General features: G+C 46.3%; 1 protein-coding gene across 3 annotated transcripts in view; it reads right to left on the bottom strand.

Annotated features, from left to right (window-relative positions):
• Positions 1–2,708: 2,708 nt before the first annotated feature.
• Sema1a (semaphorin 1a) overlaps positions 2,709–17,261 on the bottom strand; it is a 66,099-nt gene continuing 51,546 nt past the window's right edge. The window contains exons 2-11 of one of the 3 annotated variants that reach the window (XM_076390067.1): positions 9,436–9,532; positions 8,319–8,728; positions 6,894–6,982; positions 6,432–6,573; positions 5,995–6,343; positions 5,291–5,907; positions 4,987–5,197; positions 4,590–4,823; positions 2,918–3,100; positions 2,709–2,845 (exon numbers count right to left, since the gene is read on the bottom strand). In XM_076390067.1, coding sequence (XP_076246182.1) covers positions 2,830–2,845; positions 2,918–3,100; positions 4,590–4,823; positions 4,987–5,197; positions 5,291–5,907; positions 5,995–6,343; positions 6,432–6,573; positions 6,894–6,982; positions 8,319–8,728; positions 9,436–9,532 — 2,348 coding nt within the window. In that variant the 3' untranslated portion in view covers positions 2,709–2,829. Of the gene's footprint in view, positions 2,846–2,917; positions 3,101–4,537; positions 4,824–4,986; positions 5,198–5,290; positions 5,908–5,994; positions 6,344–6,431; positions 6,574–6,893; positions 6,983–8,318; positions 8,729–9,435; positions 9,533–17,261 lie in introns of those variants that run through there. The other 2 variants (XM_076390070.1, XM_076390069.1) reach the window with 2 other exon arrangements.

Below are 17,261 nucleotides of genomic sequence, written 5' to 3'. Positions count from 1 at the left end.
TCTACCTGTCATTTGTCGTCCCGTTCCCTTTCCCTTTCCCTTTGCCTTGCACTCCCCCTTCCCATCCCTCAACGTTCTTTCTTCCATCTCATTTTCATCTTCCGCAATCTAGGTACATACAGATAAATGGAATCGAATTTCTTAAAGTGATTGAAATGAAATAATGCATGAAACGATTTTTTCTCATAGCCTCGTTTCTTTCTCGCCTTCCACAATGCTCGCGCTTCATTTTTCTATTCTTTTTTCCATTTCGATTTAAACTATATTATCCGGAATTTAGATTCCACGTTCGTACAGACGAAACCAACAAGTAGATAACACTGTCAAAACAATTCGTCCACGCGACAAACGTCTCTGTGAATCAATCATTGTTTTTCTTTCTTCCTTTCTTTCCTTTTGTATCTTGGATGGAATCCGTTCCTTATAGATACATCGATACATATATTGGCTTAAACAACACGAACGTACTCTGAACGAACAGATTCTTTTGAACACGGTTTTTTCTCTTAACACGAATCACGATGAACATGTATTTTTCATCTTTTTTTCGTTTGCGTCTCTTTAACTTTGATTAAAAACATCTACCTATGTGCGATTACAATTATCTCTTTTCTTTGTGCCATCTTCCCCGTACTGTTATCACTTTCTCTCTCTCCCTCTCTCTCCCTCTCTCTCCCTCCCTCTCTCTCTCTCTCTCTCTCTCTCTCTCTCTCTCTCTCTCTCTCTCTCTCTCTCTCTCTCTCTCTCTCTCTCTCTCTCTCCACGTAATTGAATTTCCTTCGCCTTAACGTTTCTTCAACGCACTGCCGATTTGAACAACGTTACTCTGAAAAAATATCTCTGATCGGTCGCATTATCACCATTTTGCAGTTTTTCATGCATTACTTAATTCCATCACATTGCGCGCAATTCGATTGCTCCACCCAAGTTCACGTGCCCTTCTTCAATCGTGATCCTGGTACTATCATTAAAATAACGTGATCGTCAACGCGATTCTCGAACAACGTACTAGAGACTCTACTCGACTCGAACCTTTAGCCTTCTCCTCTGAAGAACGCGAAATGGGCGAGAAATATTGGATCGGACGTCCATAATTTTCGCTTCACTTTGACTAGGTTCAAGAATCGTTCCTTAGAATTTGTAGCGCTTAAAAAACACTGGCATCGACTAAGTCTTTCAGTCTCGCGATGAACACATATGATCCGAGCAACGAAGCTAAAGAAGAAAACAACTTACTGATGTGTCTCGGTGGACGATAAATATAAAAATAGCAAACTTTCGAGCACTATCATACTGAGGTGAAGGATAAAGGAAGGGGTACGAGGGTCAACGTATCTGTCTGTTTAGCGAATCTATTTCACGCGTTGCCTTGAAATGCGAACTCGGCCGTGTGTCGATTTTGTGCGAAGGGCGACCATCCCTGTTCTTTTTGTGCGCCTCGAACGTTCAACCATTATTGTTACGACGAACAGTGCCTAGTTTAAGAATAATATCTTTGGTATCGTGCCTGAGTCTTCGATTCGCGAAAAAGATCCTTAAGAGATTTAGTAGAACCGTATTTGGATAAAACGCCACCTCTCGTACGTCGTATCAAAATGAAGCAAAAGTTCGTTGCCCTCCGATCGATACGGAAAGTAATTGCTTTAAAATCTGCTACTAATTTATCTTCGGAGGTACAATTAGTTATTTCGCTACGACAAAAAGTGTCGGATCAGTTATCATATGGCAGCTTCGAAACGCGCAGATCTCCACGCTTATGTATATGCAAGTGTTTACGTGTCAAATGTATGTGTTTGTGCACTCATATACGCCTCTATAGATGTATGTACGTTTACGTAAATTGTCTTTCCTTTTCTTGTCAACCTATCGTTTCACTTGCAAGATACTAGACGCCCTGTGACTTTCTTCTTTCACAGAGGCTGATGTTTCAAGTGGATAGACGACAGAGTCCTTCGTCATGGACCACGACATACTGGATGATATCTTTACACGTTCATTTTCCAACAAATTTGTTCGTCATATACACACGTGTCGGAAACGTCGCAGGACGTCTTTGTCATCCGTGCGTGAAATGAGAGAAACTTATCGTAAAAAACGCGATATTTGTACTGTCGACAAAGGAAACCGTGTCCACTGGTGTAGCCTAATCGTATTCTACAAACGACGAACGGATACAGAGGCTCGTCCAGTCGCAGTCTTATCAGTCTTACGGTTTGAGGGATGAATCTATTTTGGACGAGCCTCTGTTCATCCATTGTTAACGGGCCGATCGATTCACTAGCAATCGATACGATCAATATTTAAAAAAACGTTGTAGCAAACGTGTAAATCTGTTTTCGTGTGTACTCGGTGTATGTATCGTGTGCGTCTTGAACAATAACGAAAACAAAGGAAAGAAAGTTAAAAAAGGAAAAGAAAAGTCATCGTAGGGAATCGTTCGAATCGTACCCTTCCTACGACTGTCTTTCTCGCTTCGTTTGTCCCTCCTTCCACTTCTTCTTCATCATCGTCTTCTTCTCTTCCCTTTCCATCCTTACCCTCTCGCTGACTCTCACTCACTCACTCTCTCTCTCTCTCTCTCTCTCTCTCTCTCTCTTTTTCTCCCTCCCGTTCCCTCTCTCTCTCTCTCTCTGTTTCTCTGTTTCTCTCTCCCGCACATTCCAGCTCTCTTCCCCTGAACGTCTAGAAAACGTGTCGTCATATAGAATATATCACATACGCGTTACCTCTAAACACACTGAAATAAGAAGCACTTTAAGATAGATGTCTACGTGTATCATCGGGCCCAGATTCTAGATGGACTGATTCTCTCGGTTTTCCGATTTCCCTCTAGCGTCCGTAAGAACTATTAAACCGTTGTATATGTTACTTTTCATTTTTTTCGTATATGCGTATTATTTACATGCGAGCCCTCTACCTCTCCTCTCTCTTGACCCGGTTCTTTGTTTCACCCCTCCTTCCCTCCTCCGGTCTTTTCCAACTCTTTCCTCTTCCCATCTCCTTCGAAACAGTTGTTAAGCACGCTTTCTCTCCCTTTGCTTTCCATTTTGCTCTATGTTCGTGTACATTATGCAGCTGGTGAAACGGGCGTTTACCAAACCTGCGAGAAAATTAGGAATCAGTCGCGGAAACTTCTCGACCACGTCCTTCTCGTCGCTAAACTATGGACTTGTAGCAGTTAAATGGGGGCCTAGGGATTAGCTAACCAGACTGTAAAGGCAGCACACACGATCTCTGCGGTTTTACGGGAAACGATCGCGTATCTACGCCACAATGCCGCGATTGCAAAGTCCTATAGCGTTCCTTTCTAGGAATTCTTCCTTCCTTCGTTCCTTCGTTCCTTCCTGTCCTCAACGACCGGTCTGTTGCAGGTCGTGAACGCGATTGGCCGAGGATCCTTGAAATGTCGAGGCATGCGGTAGTATTACGCGAGCGATAAATGGCACTGGCGATCACCCGCTCGTTTAAATATTACAATATTAGAAAAAACGCAAGTCGAGTCCGACGATAGTCTCTTTTAATTGACTTCACACGAGAAGAAAACCTTGCCGTAATCCTAGGCGCGACGAAGGAAATCGATCAGGTAAAAGAGCGAAGATCGCGGTGCTGTTCTGTCTCGCCAGAATTGAACTTCACGATCGAGCCATTTCGTCGATCGAGCCTACTCTCATCGAACTCTGTTTCACCTTCTTTTTCGGTCGGGATGCACGAGAAAGCTAATGCGTCCTTTCTCCCGGAGGATAAGAGCTCTGCACGGACTCGCAGCGGCATCGATCGTCGGATCGAATCTCGCGAAAGAACTACGCACAGTTCCAAAGTAACCACCGAAAGGAAAGTCTTCCTCCGATGTAACCGTAGTTTCGTGTTCGATCGCGACTTTCCTCACGGCAAGTCCCGGTAAAGAGATATTGCCTCTAGAGAGACTCGATCGACACGCGTATTTGTTCGGTGCTTGACAACGGTCTAAAAGGCATCCGAGAATGAAAGGGAAACCGCGAGTAACGCGCAACGGAAAAAATAGGGAAAGTCAGCGCGCATGGATCGAGCGCCGAGACAATTTTCGTTAGTTGCTCGACTACTGTACACGATCGGAACGGTCGGCGAAACCGCGATAGTATTGCATCTCGATCGCTGGCGTTGCGTAACAAGAAGCAGAGTACGACGGCGACGGTGAGGAAGCCGTTGCCGTCACCGGCGCCGACGACGACGACGACGACGACGACGACGACGACGACGACGACGACGAGGACTATGACCGATAGATGAAGCTGCAGGGCGGCGTCGGGGGTGGCGGCGATCCACCGCCTCCCGTCATGGCGATCGGAACGAGGGTGGGCGAGGGTGACGAGGAGGGAGGAGACGGGGAACTGGACGATACGCTCGAAGGTGGCGAGGGCGATTCTAACGCCCTCGGGCCCGCGAGTTCTCGATTCGATTGTCCCCCAGACGTCACAGCGCGACTACTCCTGGCCGCCGAGGTCGCGTTGTGCCGATTGCGCGCTGGCCGTCCTAGGCTCCGGTGACGGCCACCTCCCTCCTCGCTCGTTTCTCAGAGATAAACCTTCTTCACGCTCCGAGTGGTCGCGAACCCATCGTTGCGGCGATACGCGTCACCCTGGTGGGACCGTAACGTTCCAAAGTTGTCCCTCGGCCCGCGGAATCCATACCCGTCCGGAAACTGGAACAGCGTTTCCGTTGGGGTCGGTGGCGGCTTTCTCATCGTGCTTTTGGGTGAATGCAACTTCGGAGGCTGCGGGACCAACACTGGCTCCGCGTACGTTACCTCCTCTTGGGGCAGTAACTTTGGCTCGGGTGCTAGCCGGCTGTAACAGTAGATACAGAATATTCGAATCGTTCGGTCTAACGAGACAATTAACGAAGAATGAACGTAGGAGAACTACGGGACAGGGAGGTCGCGTTTCCAAACGAAGACAAGTTGCACGACAAGTTATATACCGTTTTATGGGAAAAGCAATAGCAATTTACCTGTTCACGTTTTGCCGCTGCTCGAAGTACTCGTATTCCGTATCTGGATACGGTAAATTGTCATCCTCGTCTTTTCTGCACTTCCTGCCGCATAGATAACCCGCCACGAAACCGACTAGTAGCGCTGCTAACGCCCCGGCTACCACGGCCATCACCAGCGTTTCCACGGAGTACTGTGGCGGTGGAGAATCTGCCGCGGATACCTCTGGGCCTGAATCGAGTGATAGAACAACCCGGATTGAATCTTCAGACTTCGGCAAAGCAGCGAGATTTTGCTATGACAACAACTCTGTTATCCTCTCACCTGAATTATCTTGCTCCTCGTCTTGCATAATGTTGATGATCTCCCCTCCTTGGCCCTCCTTGTTAGGGATCATCGAATCTTGTGGAAATTTATTCTGATTGGCAGAGATGGCGCCAACGCTGCTCGCGTCCTTGCTCAGACTCTTACTCGGGGGGCAAGAGCCGTGCAAACCAGTCGCGACGCTTTGCAAGAATCTGCTAGCGTCCGTCGCTGCTGGGCCCACCAGGGCCCTACACTTGCCCTCCACCTTGTCCCATGCGCAGTACGGATCCTGTAGGGCTACGCATTCGCCGCACGACAAGATTCGATCGCTGTAGCAGCGATGAAGTCTCAGAGCCTGCACCTGGCTGTCGGCAATCACGACCAATCTACCGTCCTCGAGGCCGTCTCCAGCCTGCGATGCTCTGACCACTTTTATCCCTCGTACCGGTACCGAGGACGGGAACGCCTGAATCTCCTCGATCACGACCGGGCTGACCTTCAGGTGCGTGTCCGCCGATTCGGCGTTCACCGCCTTGATCACTTTCCCATTATCCGTGCCGATGAACAGTACATCGTACGTTTTGCCGCCGGGGGTCTTCACTTGTGGATCCACCGCGATCTGAGTAAATCTATAACTGAAATTCCAATAGAATTCAATGAAACGTTCCTTTATATCCTTTACATCCTTTATATCTAGGATATTTCCTGAGTTGAACGCTTACTGGAAGCTGGTACGAATGACGATAGGCTGGCCAAAGAAACTCGGGACCAACTCGTCCATCAGGGAGTGCGTGTGAATGAAGTTCAGAGTCAGATCTGGCAGAGACCGAGAATCGTTGACGCATTCTCCGGGTCTGGGATCTGGGACCTTGGTACTCTGTACTGGCAGCCAGTTCGAATTGATAGCGCTCTGCTCCTTGAAGTTGCCTCTGAACGTGTCGGTAATATCTTGCAAGGAGAAGGCACAGACGGCCGAGCCGCTGATGCTGTTCACCGGAGTGGTAAACGTGCCGTATATCAGCTGCGCCGACTTATTGCCATACTGACCCGATATCAGTTCCGTCGTTGATTCTGCAAATATCGCGTTCGTTTCAATTTCGTCAAAAGAAAAGAACCTCTCGAACGACCTATTAACGATACGAACGATACTTCTACTTACGTATTTCATTGAAATAGAACGGGAAATCTCCGGTGACGGAACAATTAAGCCGGGACTTCAAGAACGAGGTCCACCTATTGCGATAACGATGCGGACCACCTCGATCGTATTTACAAACTCTTGCCACGCGAGAGTAGACAGTCTGCAAAGAGGAAAGAGGTGCTATTATCGAGATATTTCGTCGAATCGTCTTCTGACTCGAACCTCACGCAACTCCCTCCACTATTCGACGGATATTCAAGAGAGTTCTTAATTAAACCACTACCTGGAGAAAATCGTCTAACTCGTAGTAAAAGTTTCATAATGCCGCAACCAGCAACGCAGGAAGTAACTACATTTTTCGCAATTGTTCTTGCCAATTCAAAAGATTATGGCACTCATGATCAGTTATTAAGTATGATTGATGTCGATTTCAAAAAAATTTCATTACTTGCGCGCAATTGGCAATGAGAATTTACTCACCTTGCCGCAATTGATGTATTCGACAGCTGTCTCCCGAAAGAAGAAGTAAACGAAGTCTCCTTGTGACATAGAACTTACAAAGTTGGGTGCTGCAATTAAAAAGATTTCTTATAAATAAACGACCGCGTCAACCAGCCAGATTTTTGCTTCTAATAATTAATTAATCTTTGGAAGCTACTTAAAACGCTATTTGAAATTGGTACTGTCTCGATTTTCATCAGTGATTGTAAATGCAAACGATGCGATTTTCTTTTTCTGACTTCTCCTTCGCTTTCAATTTTTCTTTGTTTTTCTCCGCTTCTCTCCGCGGTTGCTCCTCTCGTTCCATCACAGTTGCTCCGCCGCTTGTCGCGCACAAATGCTCAATAAAGTAGGAAAACTTGATCGATTTATTAACTTGACAGGGTTTTCATAAGCTTCTTAGAATTCATAAAGTAATATTAATCTCGCGGCCCGCGTAGGTATATTCGGTCGTCCTACCACGCTCAGACTCATAAATTTTCTGTCGTTTTCTTTCTCTCCCTTCGCCAACCTTCCATCCATTTGGAGTTCCGCCTCGTTTTTTTCTCATTGTCAGTACATTTAACTGCGTTGCGATCCGTAGAAAGTGTCGATGTAATTCGGTCCGAATAAACGAAATGAAACGAAACGAAATGAAACGAAACGAAACGAAATGAAACGAAATGAAACGAAACGAAACGAAACGAAACGAAGGAAAATCTTTTCGTTCTTCATTATTGAACGATTAAGATTGGCAATTTAGTAAGAGTGCTACAAGACAGTATCACTTGTTGTTCTAAATAAAAAATGAAACAGTTTGTAATAAGAACGATCCGCGAAAAGAAGATCGAACGAGAATGAGAGGCCGATGCCCTTTGATCCGGATTAAAATTTCTCATCGACGACAGCACAGAAACGTATTTCGTCGGGAGCAAGCGTAGGCGCTGCTTTGTCATTATACAGATATGGAAGGGCCAGGGAATAATCTGCACGGTTGTCGAGAGCATGGAGCCTACGAAATCCACGTACACGCACGGTTAATCTCGGAATTACACCGTGTGGATTAAAGTCGGCGCGCAACGGTCGTTGCCGTGGCCGATCGCGACGTTTCTGAGTAATTTCTCGCCCCCGTGGCTCGGGGCCAGGATTTTCAAAGTCGAACTCGCTCACCCCCGCATTCCACCTAGACGCCCTCTCCAATGCGCTCGGAATCGAACTGCCGCGCCGCTACCGGTCCAACTTTTCCGAACGGATATTGCGAGCGCCTCGAAATCCTCTGACCGAGCGCACTTTATCACTCACACCCTTTGCATAGATACATGTATACGTGTGTATCGACTGTCGATGACAAAGCAATGCAGTGTTCGTCGTAACACCTATCCGCGTCGATAAAAAAACGCGTTTCGCTGATTCAACTTTACTTACCGTTCAAACTTTTCGAGTCGTACTGTTCGGTCTGCAATGGCTCTCTGTAAATGATTGGATCCATTCCTGCGAAATCGGCGACAGTGCCAGTGTAAAGTTCGCCGTCCACGTAGACAAATGTGCTGTTGTGACGGGGGTCGTACGGGCACATCGCTTGGCCGCCCTTTTCCTTTAGGATCGTGTAATTGCCAGGATGCACCCCGTAATCTCGACACATTGGCTTGAACGCGTTCGTTGCGCACACCATCAATGTATTCGTGTCGGTTTTCACAAGAATGCGAATGTAATTCTGGCAGTTTTCTTCGGGTGTGCCCTTAACTAAGCACATCTTAACGTCGCTATCGGTCGAGTACCAAGTCAACCTCTGCTGCTCTGTCAGATCGGTCAAGCTCAAATTGTGTACGAGATTTCTGAAACAAGAGGAAAGAAGTACAGGTGATGGAACCGTTTGTGTCTCGATCGCTTTTTCGTGCGCGACAGGCTTTTCAAAGTTAGTTCAATAGCTAGTAGCTATAGATAGTCTGACAAATGAATGAACTTGGATTCAGTTCCCGATTTAATAATCGCCCCATTCCTGACTGATTCCCATTCTTGCACGCGTCATACTAAATCTATATAGTTCTGTGTTTCAACTATACTAGGGAATCTCTGGAGCGGAAATAAAGGAAGGTTTTTGCAAAGCTTCAGTAATGCTGTGGCGGTGATCGAATCGTGCGAATAGTGGTTCAATTCGTAGGTTCGTATAATGAACCGCGCAAAGAAGTTTCTAAATAAAGTTCGACGATCTCATTAACAGGGAAGAACGGCGCGGCGTGGCGCGGCGTGGCGCGGCGTGGCGCAGCGGTAGTTGGCCGCTTTCAGAATTCATCGCCTTTGAAGAGAGAAAGAACCGTTGAAGATGTAGCGGCAGAAGAAGGAGCAGAAGGAGAAGCAGGTGAGACTGTTGGAAAGAAAATCGTAGACAACGAGATTCCCTGGAGAAAGTACTCCGCACACGTACACATCGGGGGGGCCCGAGCGTCGATCACGGGGGGGCCTCGAACCAAAGTAGCAAAGAAAGAGAAGGAGAAACGGTCCTTTAATTAAAGCACTCGCTCGAAATGAATCCTCTATTTACCTTCCACCGACCAGGAGATAGTTCCCGTCTCGAAGCACTAGCCGAAAGTAGTCTGTGTGCGTCTCGTTCCCGGTAAACCTGAACACATCTTCCGCACCTGAAAAAGAAAAGCAGAGTAAATGCTGGTTGCTTTTTCTTCTATGTTTACGAAAGTGACATTATCTTATTCGTTTAATTAGTCGAACCGATAACTTGTCGATTTCGCTCTATTCGCAAGCAACTACGCTCATTGTCTTTCTTCCGCTTATCGTGCCGACCAATCGGCAAGTCGACTTAATAAATGTAATAACTTGCTTTCGATCGTGGTCCAGAAGAACAAACCCCGGATTAATCATTAACGGATCTGATCGACAGCCGATCGGCCGTTTTTCAACGTCCAGGAAGTTACTTCATTATTCCCTAATTACCTATCTATTAGTTTCTGCGGTACCCTCTCCTTTTTCACGATTGATCGCCTACAATCTTCTTCCTCCCTCCCTCCCTCCCACCTCTCCAGCCCGCCACTCCTCGTCCCCACCCTTCTCTTTCCTTCGTTCGCTCTTTGTTACGTCATCTTGAAAAGCGATCAACGCTCGTTCCACTCGAAAAATTTCTAGAAATTTCATTACAGTGATTTCCAGAAATATTTCATTTTTGAATCGTGCAATCATGAATGGTACAGTATCAAAGTGTCTACAAGTAATTGTAGAGATGGGCCGTGAAATTCCGGGAAATGCCGAGAAAGAAAATGACTTATCAAAGTCAGCCCTAATTATGAATTCTCGGTGGAATCCACGACACCGTGGTTCGGCCATGTCGTCCGAGCCAGATTCTACTCGACGTCCCTCCTTCTCATGCTGCTGGCATTATTATCGAAGTGTTTCCGCGTTTCGACGTCAGTCAATGTCTCTAACTGGTCCATCGTATCCGGTGGATGCAATTTAGGTCGGAGATAAGCACGCAATAGCATCAACGGTAACAATGAATAGATGGTACGGTAAAGGGGGCCATTATGGAAGGATCGCTCGCGCTCTCACCTACCCTCTCGCCGCGCCTATTCAGCTTGTCTTTGCGAGACATTCGATAAAGCGATCCACGTAATTTCGATCCACGCGCAACGAACACCAACAGTCTTTTGCGGACATATGTTTCGAGTAGGTAAAGTCTTTAACAATCCTTCTCTTTCTTTCCAAAGGGCTACTATTTCTAACGAGTAGGTTTGAAATCTAAACCTGTTCTCGCGGAAAACGATTACTCGGTGGGCGTAGAACGATCGAACGGCGAGCGCAACAGGCCTCGAAATTCGCACGGCGATAATCTGTTGCTTTGCTATCGAACAACGTCTGAAATGCAATTAACGCAATCCTCCGTCACCGGACAATACAGATGACTCGAGTGCCGTGTGGTTCGTACGCGATTCGATGCGTATCACAGATAACTCTGGAATATCGACGAACGGGAGCGAACCATTATCGAAGGATCATACGTCTCGCGCTAGAAACGAATTAACGTCACGATATCCTGCGTTACATTCGTCCCCGCTCGACAGCAAAGGCTTCGACAAGGCGAGAACAGTGCGATCGAGCCCCCTCGATCGAGCTCCTCGTGGGTGGAAGAGGGAATTGAAAGAGGGAAGAGAAAAAGGATTTCAGATGGGAAATCGAAGCACGATTGCCTCGGGGTACCGACCAGTAGCTGGTACTATCGGTCGCTTATTAAACGTTTTCCGCGTGGAAATGCTACAATGGTATTTATGCTATCTGCAGCTGACTGCATTTCACCGCGCTCGAACACGTCCCACGGTTCGAATCGATAATTATTATTCTAACTCTGGCGACTGTTCTTTAAACCGCGTTCGATACGAATATATTTCGTCGTGACGCGTCAAAACGCGCGTTCAGTGAAAACGTTCCGAACTGCGTAGCAAAGGCACGCGATGGAACGTTGCGTCGAACGGAATAGGAAGTATTTCCCCAGTGGATAATCCGCTGAAAGCGTTCGAAAAAGTTATCGATGTAACGAAATTTTTCAACGATGTGCGCCGGTATTGACTAATAGAGAAAGGGAGACGCGATCCCTTCCGCGTAGTAGATGACAACTCCTGAACACGCTTAGTTATCGCTTTGCAAAATTAGTGCGCCGATACCATCACGGACGTCAGCCGTTCTAACTTCTAGTTCGGGAATTTTCATCGCGCGAATGAAATCATTTCTGGTCGGAGAAGGAAGAGGAAAGAGAATTGAGGAGTCGAATAAATTAGGAGAAAAACTTGGATGGGATGGTTTTGTGAATCCAATAAATGCGGCTGCACGTAAGAGACGTCGATGAACGATTGCCCAATATTTCATCCTATTTGAAATAGAATCGTGACGAACGCGAAAGCTACGTTTGTTCGTTGACCGCGGAAAAAATTGACTTCAAGTAGATTTATCTGATCCAACGGTCCGCGGAAGGAGAAGCTGCAAATCACGTATATAAGTTTCCTGAGATGCTAGTGTATGTACTTTCCGTGAAAGGGAGGGCGCGTATTCGGAAATATTGAACTCGTCGAAAGTTACGGCTGGACCGTCAAACTTCGTCGATCGAAGTTTGCGAGGTCGCTCCGTCTGCCTCCTCCACGCCGCGCGTCGAGCCGCGCGTCGAGCCGCGCGTCGAGCCGCTTTGCTCTTGGTCAGCAGCCTGGTAGGAACGGGGAATTCTCGGGTGAATCGTTGCCGCGCGATTAACATGGAAAGATGGAACACCCGGGGAATAGTAATTAAATGTACGAGATAGAGTCACTGCTTCATTTCAACGTCTCGATCGTCCGCGGCCAACTTCTCATTTCCCTCATACTCATATTATTTCTGACAAATTTCTTGCCTAATCTCCAAGCCAAGCGAACATTTTCGAAAATTTCTACGCCTACCAAAGTGTAACTTTCTTCAACGTATAAGACCATTGTAGAGGATTGCTCTTCGAAGGCAACATTGGAAATTCGGTAAGATAAGCAGCTCAGAGAAAGAGAGGCAAAGAGAAAAGAGTGTTGTCATTGACGTTTCGCACGTGACTCTAGATTATTTTTCTTCTTACGATTAACTTCCGGCGTATGCACGCATGCACACACACAGGTAGAACCGTGATCGTCATCGATTAACCCTTGGTTAAACTATGACTAATGAGCAAACTCGCCAAGTGAGTAAGGTAACTTGAAGGAAAACAGTTTTGTCACGATGACGTTCTATCGGTTTGTCGTCGCATCATACGAGGAAAGTAGGCATACGTTATAGAAAGAAAAGAACTCTCACTGACAAACGAAACGCCGAAATACAGCGGTGCAACTTACTTCATTAACCGTGTCCGCACCCCGTCGCACCATGATACCACCTCTCTCTCTCGTAATTTAACTTTTAATTAGATTAGCCGCGGTTGCTTTCCGCAAACACACATTCTCGCGCGGATTCCAATTTTCTTTGAGGTACTCGCCGCAAAAATTGCTCCATCGTGGAACGACCGGTCAGTCGCAACTTCTGTCTGCACCATTTGTGTAGGTTCATAGAAGGCGGCATTCGTAGAAGCAGTAATAAATATGTATATCTAGCGAGTAACCCGATTTCCATCGAGCACTGAAAATAGAAGCAGATGTGGTCAAGTTTTATGCGAAACCACGTCGAGAGAAATATGGACCCTACTCTGCTGCCACCAGAGACTGCCTAAAAACTTAGCGTGCCGTAAAATGGGCAAAACTCGAGCTGACGGGTTTGGCCCTGGCATTTATCGCATCGGTGCACGTTTCAGGAACGTATGTAGAGCAGAAGCAGTTTCTTCGTCTCGAAACGGAAATGAGAGTGTTTAGAAGATATAGAAGTACGTGGGTACGTATATGGACAAGAGAATGGTTCGTTATCAGTGATGATTTGTAGCCTTATGTTTGCAACACAGATATACCGAAACGAGTAGCTATGTGGTCGTGGCATTTCCAGCGAAAAACTATAGATAGATAACTGAGTTTCGAAACGTTGGGCAAGGTGGGCAATCTTTAATGAGATATATAGAAAGGAAAAAATGTGGAGCGTACGATATCCAGGTGAAGCAAGTGCTTCGAGTTTGCTAGCGTGCCGGAAACCCGGCTCGACCCAGTTTCCAGATGTATCCTAGCCACTGCTACGGAAGCAAGTAAGAGGCGAGCTTATCGTTGCGATAAGTCAAGGATGAGCAGTATGTCGTGTCTCGGCCGAAGCGACAGAAGGGCCAACGAGAATGAACGAGCGGAGATATCGTCTCGGAGATATCGAGAAGCTTGCCTTCGAAACGTTAGCTTGACTTAGCTAAGTGGATTTCTCGCGATAACGCACTACATTTTCCATTACCCATTCGAACAAGTTGCTAGTCAAATTGCGGCGACACTTTGCAAAAAGAAGCGAATGCAAAATCCTATCGATTCTATCCTATCCTATCCTCTACCTAAAACGTTCAATTTTTCAAGCAGATCTAGCTTATCTCTATTTTCTCAGCTGTTACCGAAACGGTCGTTTCGTGTTGTTGTAGCGCGCGACAACATGGAAACGAGCACGCTTCTCGCGTTCAGTTCCACACTATGTACTCCAGGGTTAGGTTCGTTTCGACGACGATAATGAATTTACGACGTCTGTACAGAGCGTTCTGCTTGTTATCGAACTTTGCTAAAATGTCCGTTACTCGCCTCAATTTTGAAGGAAGAGAGGACGCGAGGAATCGGGGAGTGGGCAAGAGGAATAGAATGAAGGGTGAAGAGGGCGACGAGAAAGAGACGGAACGCGTATTTTCAACCTGCTGCACACACTGGGTTCCACTCGTTGGTTATCAGTTATCGCGTTAAGGGCGAGAATATATAGGTTGCCGAGAAGGAAACGGGTCATATATATTCTTATGGTGGCAAAGCTCCGACTGGTATAATAAATTTATGGCGACCATAGAGAAATTTGAACCATTATCGAAGAACTACGTGACCGATAAATCCGATCGTCTGATCATTTTGCCGAAAGCAAAAAGAACGTTTATACAAGTAGGTAGGTAGGAATATGTAAACCAGTTGGTCGACGCGTGACAGTATTCGTCCAAAGCTGCATCTAAATGAAAGAAAAGCGAAACGGTTATTTATGAAAGCGGAAGCTATCACCGAGGTACGTACACCGTTAACGAAACTAATTACACGATACACAACGCAATGTAACTCACTCTTACGTACAGCTCGTATCTGCCGCGGAATCACGATCCCCCGGCGAAATTAATTGGATTACCAGCACCGGTATTTGCTTGGTCTTAATGCCAACGTACGCGCGCGCGACTCCATCTAATAAATCAATCGTCGCTAGCTGTATATGAATTTATCGCGCGATACGTTATCGTTGGCGATTACGATCGGCATAATGTCTAGCTGGGATTGCGAATCCTATAGCAGATCCTATAGGAGATATAGCTATCGAGTCCGTGGAAAGACACTTAGAGGGTGGCTTGAAGTTGCATTCCATAGTTGAGACTGATATTAGAAAACTCGATAGACTGTTATACGCGACTGGTTTGTTCACAAACTACGTGTCTCGAAGACGAAGCAACGCAAAAGAGGTACACCGAACGTTGGCGCTTTCGACGATTGTGCAAAGAATTATCAGCGAACGGAGGGCGACTCTCATCAACGATCGATCAAACCTTAATCGGCGGAGCACGAGACGACGGCAATTTTCGAAATTCCGCGCGCTCGTTCGCGAGTAAACTCCGTCAGCGATAACGAACGAGGAGCAGGACTCAATCGGGTTATCGATCGTTATCCGTCATTCGACGGTGCGCCCTTTCCGAGACGAGCAAATGGATCTCCCTTTAATTAATCAAGGAACCGAAGGTGTCCTCGATTACCGAAGATCGATACCGACTTACAAGAAATCCATTAACCTTCTAGCATATTATTAACACCATCTTCTTAAATATTTCTATTCAATAGACCTTTTACAACACCGATCTTCTTATCCGAGCTAACAACTGAATAGATCGTTTTTCCTCCACATCCAACCAACGTTCGATCTGCAAAAGATGTTTGCTCATCAAACCCTTCATCTCTATTCTTCTCATTCGTATTTCGTTCGCGTAAGCAGAGTTTCATATTCGGTTTGTTTGCGATGATGTTCGTCGAAAGTGCAGCTCCTTCGGACCGTCTTTGAAACGAAAAGCTCGTTCTTCTCGGCTCGCTCGCGCCTTGGCCGGGAGCATTTGCGGGTTCCCTCTTTCTCTACAACTCTCCAGGCCTGTCCATCGCGCGTCCTCTCGCAACGTGCCACCTATGCGATTGAGACTACCTTCTTGACGAACGAACAAGTCGTAATACTATTGGTGTCGGTACTGAGGTTTATATATATGAATAAATTGTCATCGGGATCGCGTACTCTATGTTGCGCAACGCTGGATTTCGGTTAGAAAAATAATTATCGTGCTCTTACTAAAGTGTCAGAATTATCACAGATTTTGGAGCTGTACGAATCAGAAAACGCTTGCAAAAAAACGTGCTTCACAGGCAGAGTATTTGATCGTTTGCTTGCAACCATTTGCGTCAACAAGTGGCAAGGGAAAAAGAGACAAATACTATTACGTATAGAAAGGAATTGAATCACGATATTTTTCACGACGGACGAACGCACGCAATTGCGGTAATGTCTGTCACGATAGTTTGTGTTTTGTTGTTGTGTCCACCGTTTTGTCGATAACGCAATTCCTCGTAATCGGCCACTTGCATATTCGATATTTACGTATTCGTTTGTTATCTACGCGAACCACGAGAACGCAAGTGTTGTCCAAACCAAGGTTGACCTGGTGAGTTCAGCCCAATTTTCACCTCGACAGTCCTAACATCAAATTCAATTGGACGGCGACTATAACTATGCGACGCGACGTTCGAATCGCAAGGCACAAATGAATACGGCGAAGCACAGCGCGGAGCGCAATGGTCGATATTCTCATCTGACTGAGAGGTGAGGTGGATTGCTATCAACCTTCGAGACCGAGCACGGACTCGGCGCGATATTTGATTGGAAATCGTGTACTTGGCATCGGTCCTGCTGAGGAGTCTTTCTTAACCTCGATTTGTGCGAGCAGCGAAAGAATCTGTTGAAATCGTAATTATGCCTAGGCAAAAATGCAACACGTTCACTCTTCTCGAAATGAATCGACGCTCGAGTATTCGCAAAATGAATTTTGAACCGTTAGCGAGCAAGTTACGCGTAAACGAAGGAGTCGATAAATAATTTGATCAAGTCTAACGGGAGAATGAGTAGAAAGCAGGAGGTGGAAGGCGGCAGCTAACTACGGCTACCGCATCGCGCCACTTTATTCGCTTTATTCCCTTTATTCCCTTTATTCCCTTTAACTTGTAACAGGAACACGCTGTTCCGGTGAATAATTCTTCGCGCTGCGGGACGCTTTCTCAGTGAGGCGTCGTAACACAACGAGTTACATATTTGCATCTTCGCTACCACGCGTCTGTCATCTCTATTTAAATCGCACGACAAACTTGCGCTAACTATAATTCATTTTTTCAATTTTTCAACAACCGTGGCGAGTGCGCGACTACCTACTATTACGCCAGTTATTTTGCCACAAACCGTGCAACAGTTGTGACTACTCTCGAGAGATGCTGCGAATGATAAATGTTTCGTGGAGACAGCAATTGGATATCGTTCTTGAAGAAATTTCGAAGAAATTTCGAAGCAATCGCGAATAGGACGAGCAACGTCGACGCGCGTCCGTTTATGGCTTATGGAGTGAAATGTTATCGAGATGCAGATTCGCGTGGCTTCTTTCGGAAAACGTGACACGCGTCGAAATAACGTTTGAACTTTTCA

The sequence above is a fragment of the Calliopsis andreniformis genome, chromosome 12 (genome assembly GCF_051401765.1).
Source record: "Calliopsis andreniformis isolate RMS-2024a chromosome 12, iyCalAndr_principal, whole genome shotgun sequence".
Taxonomy (NCBI): Eukaryota; Metazoa; Arthropoda; class Insecta; order Hymenoptera; family Andrenidae; genus Calliopsis; species Calliopsis andreniformis.
Note: the sequence above shows the minus strand (reverse complement) of the source record. Positions and strands in the feature narration are given on the sequence as shown.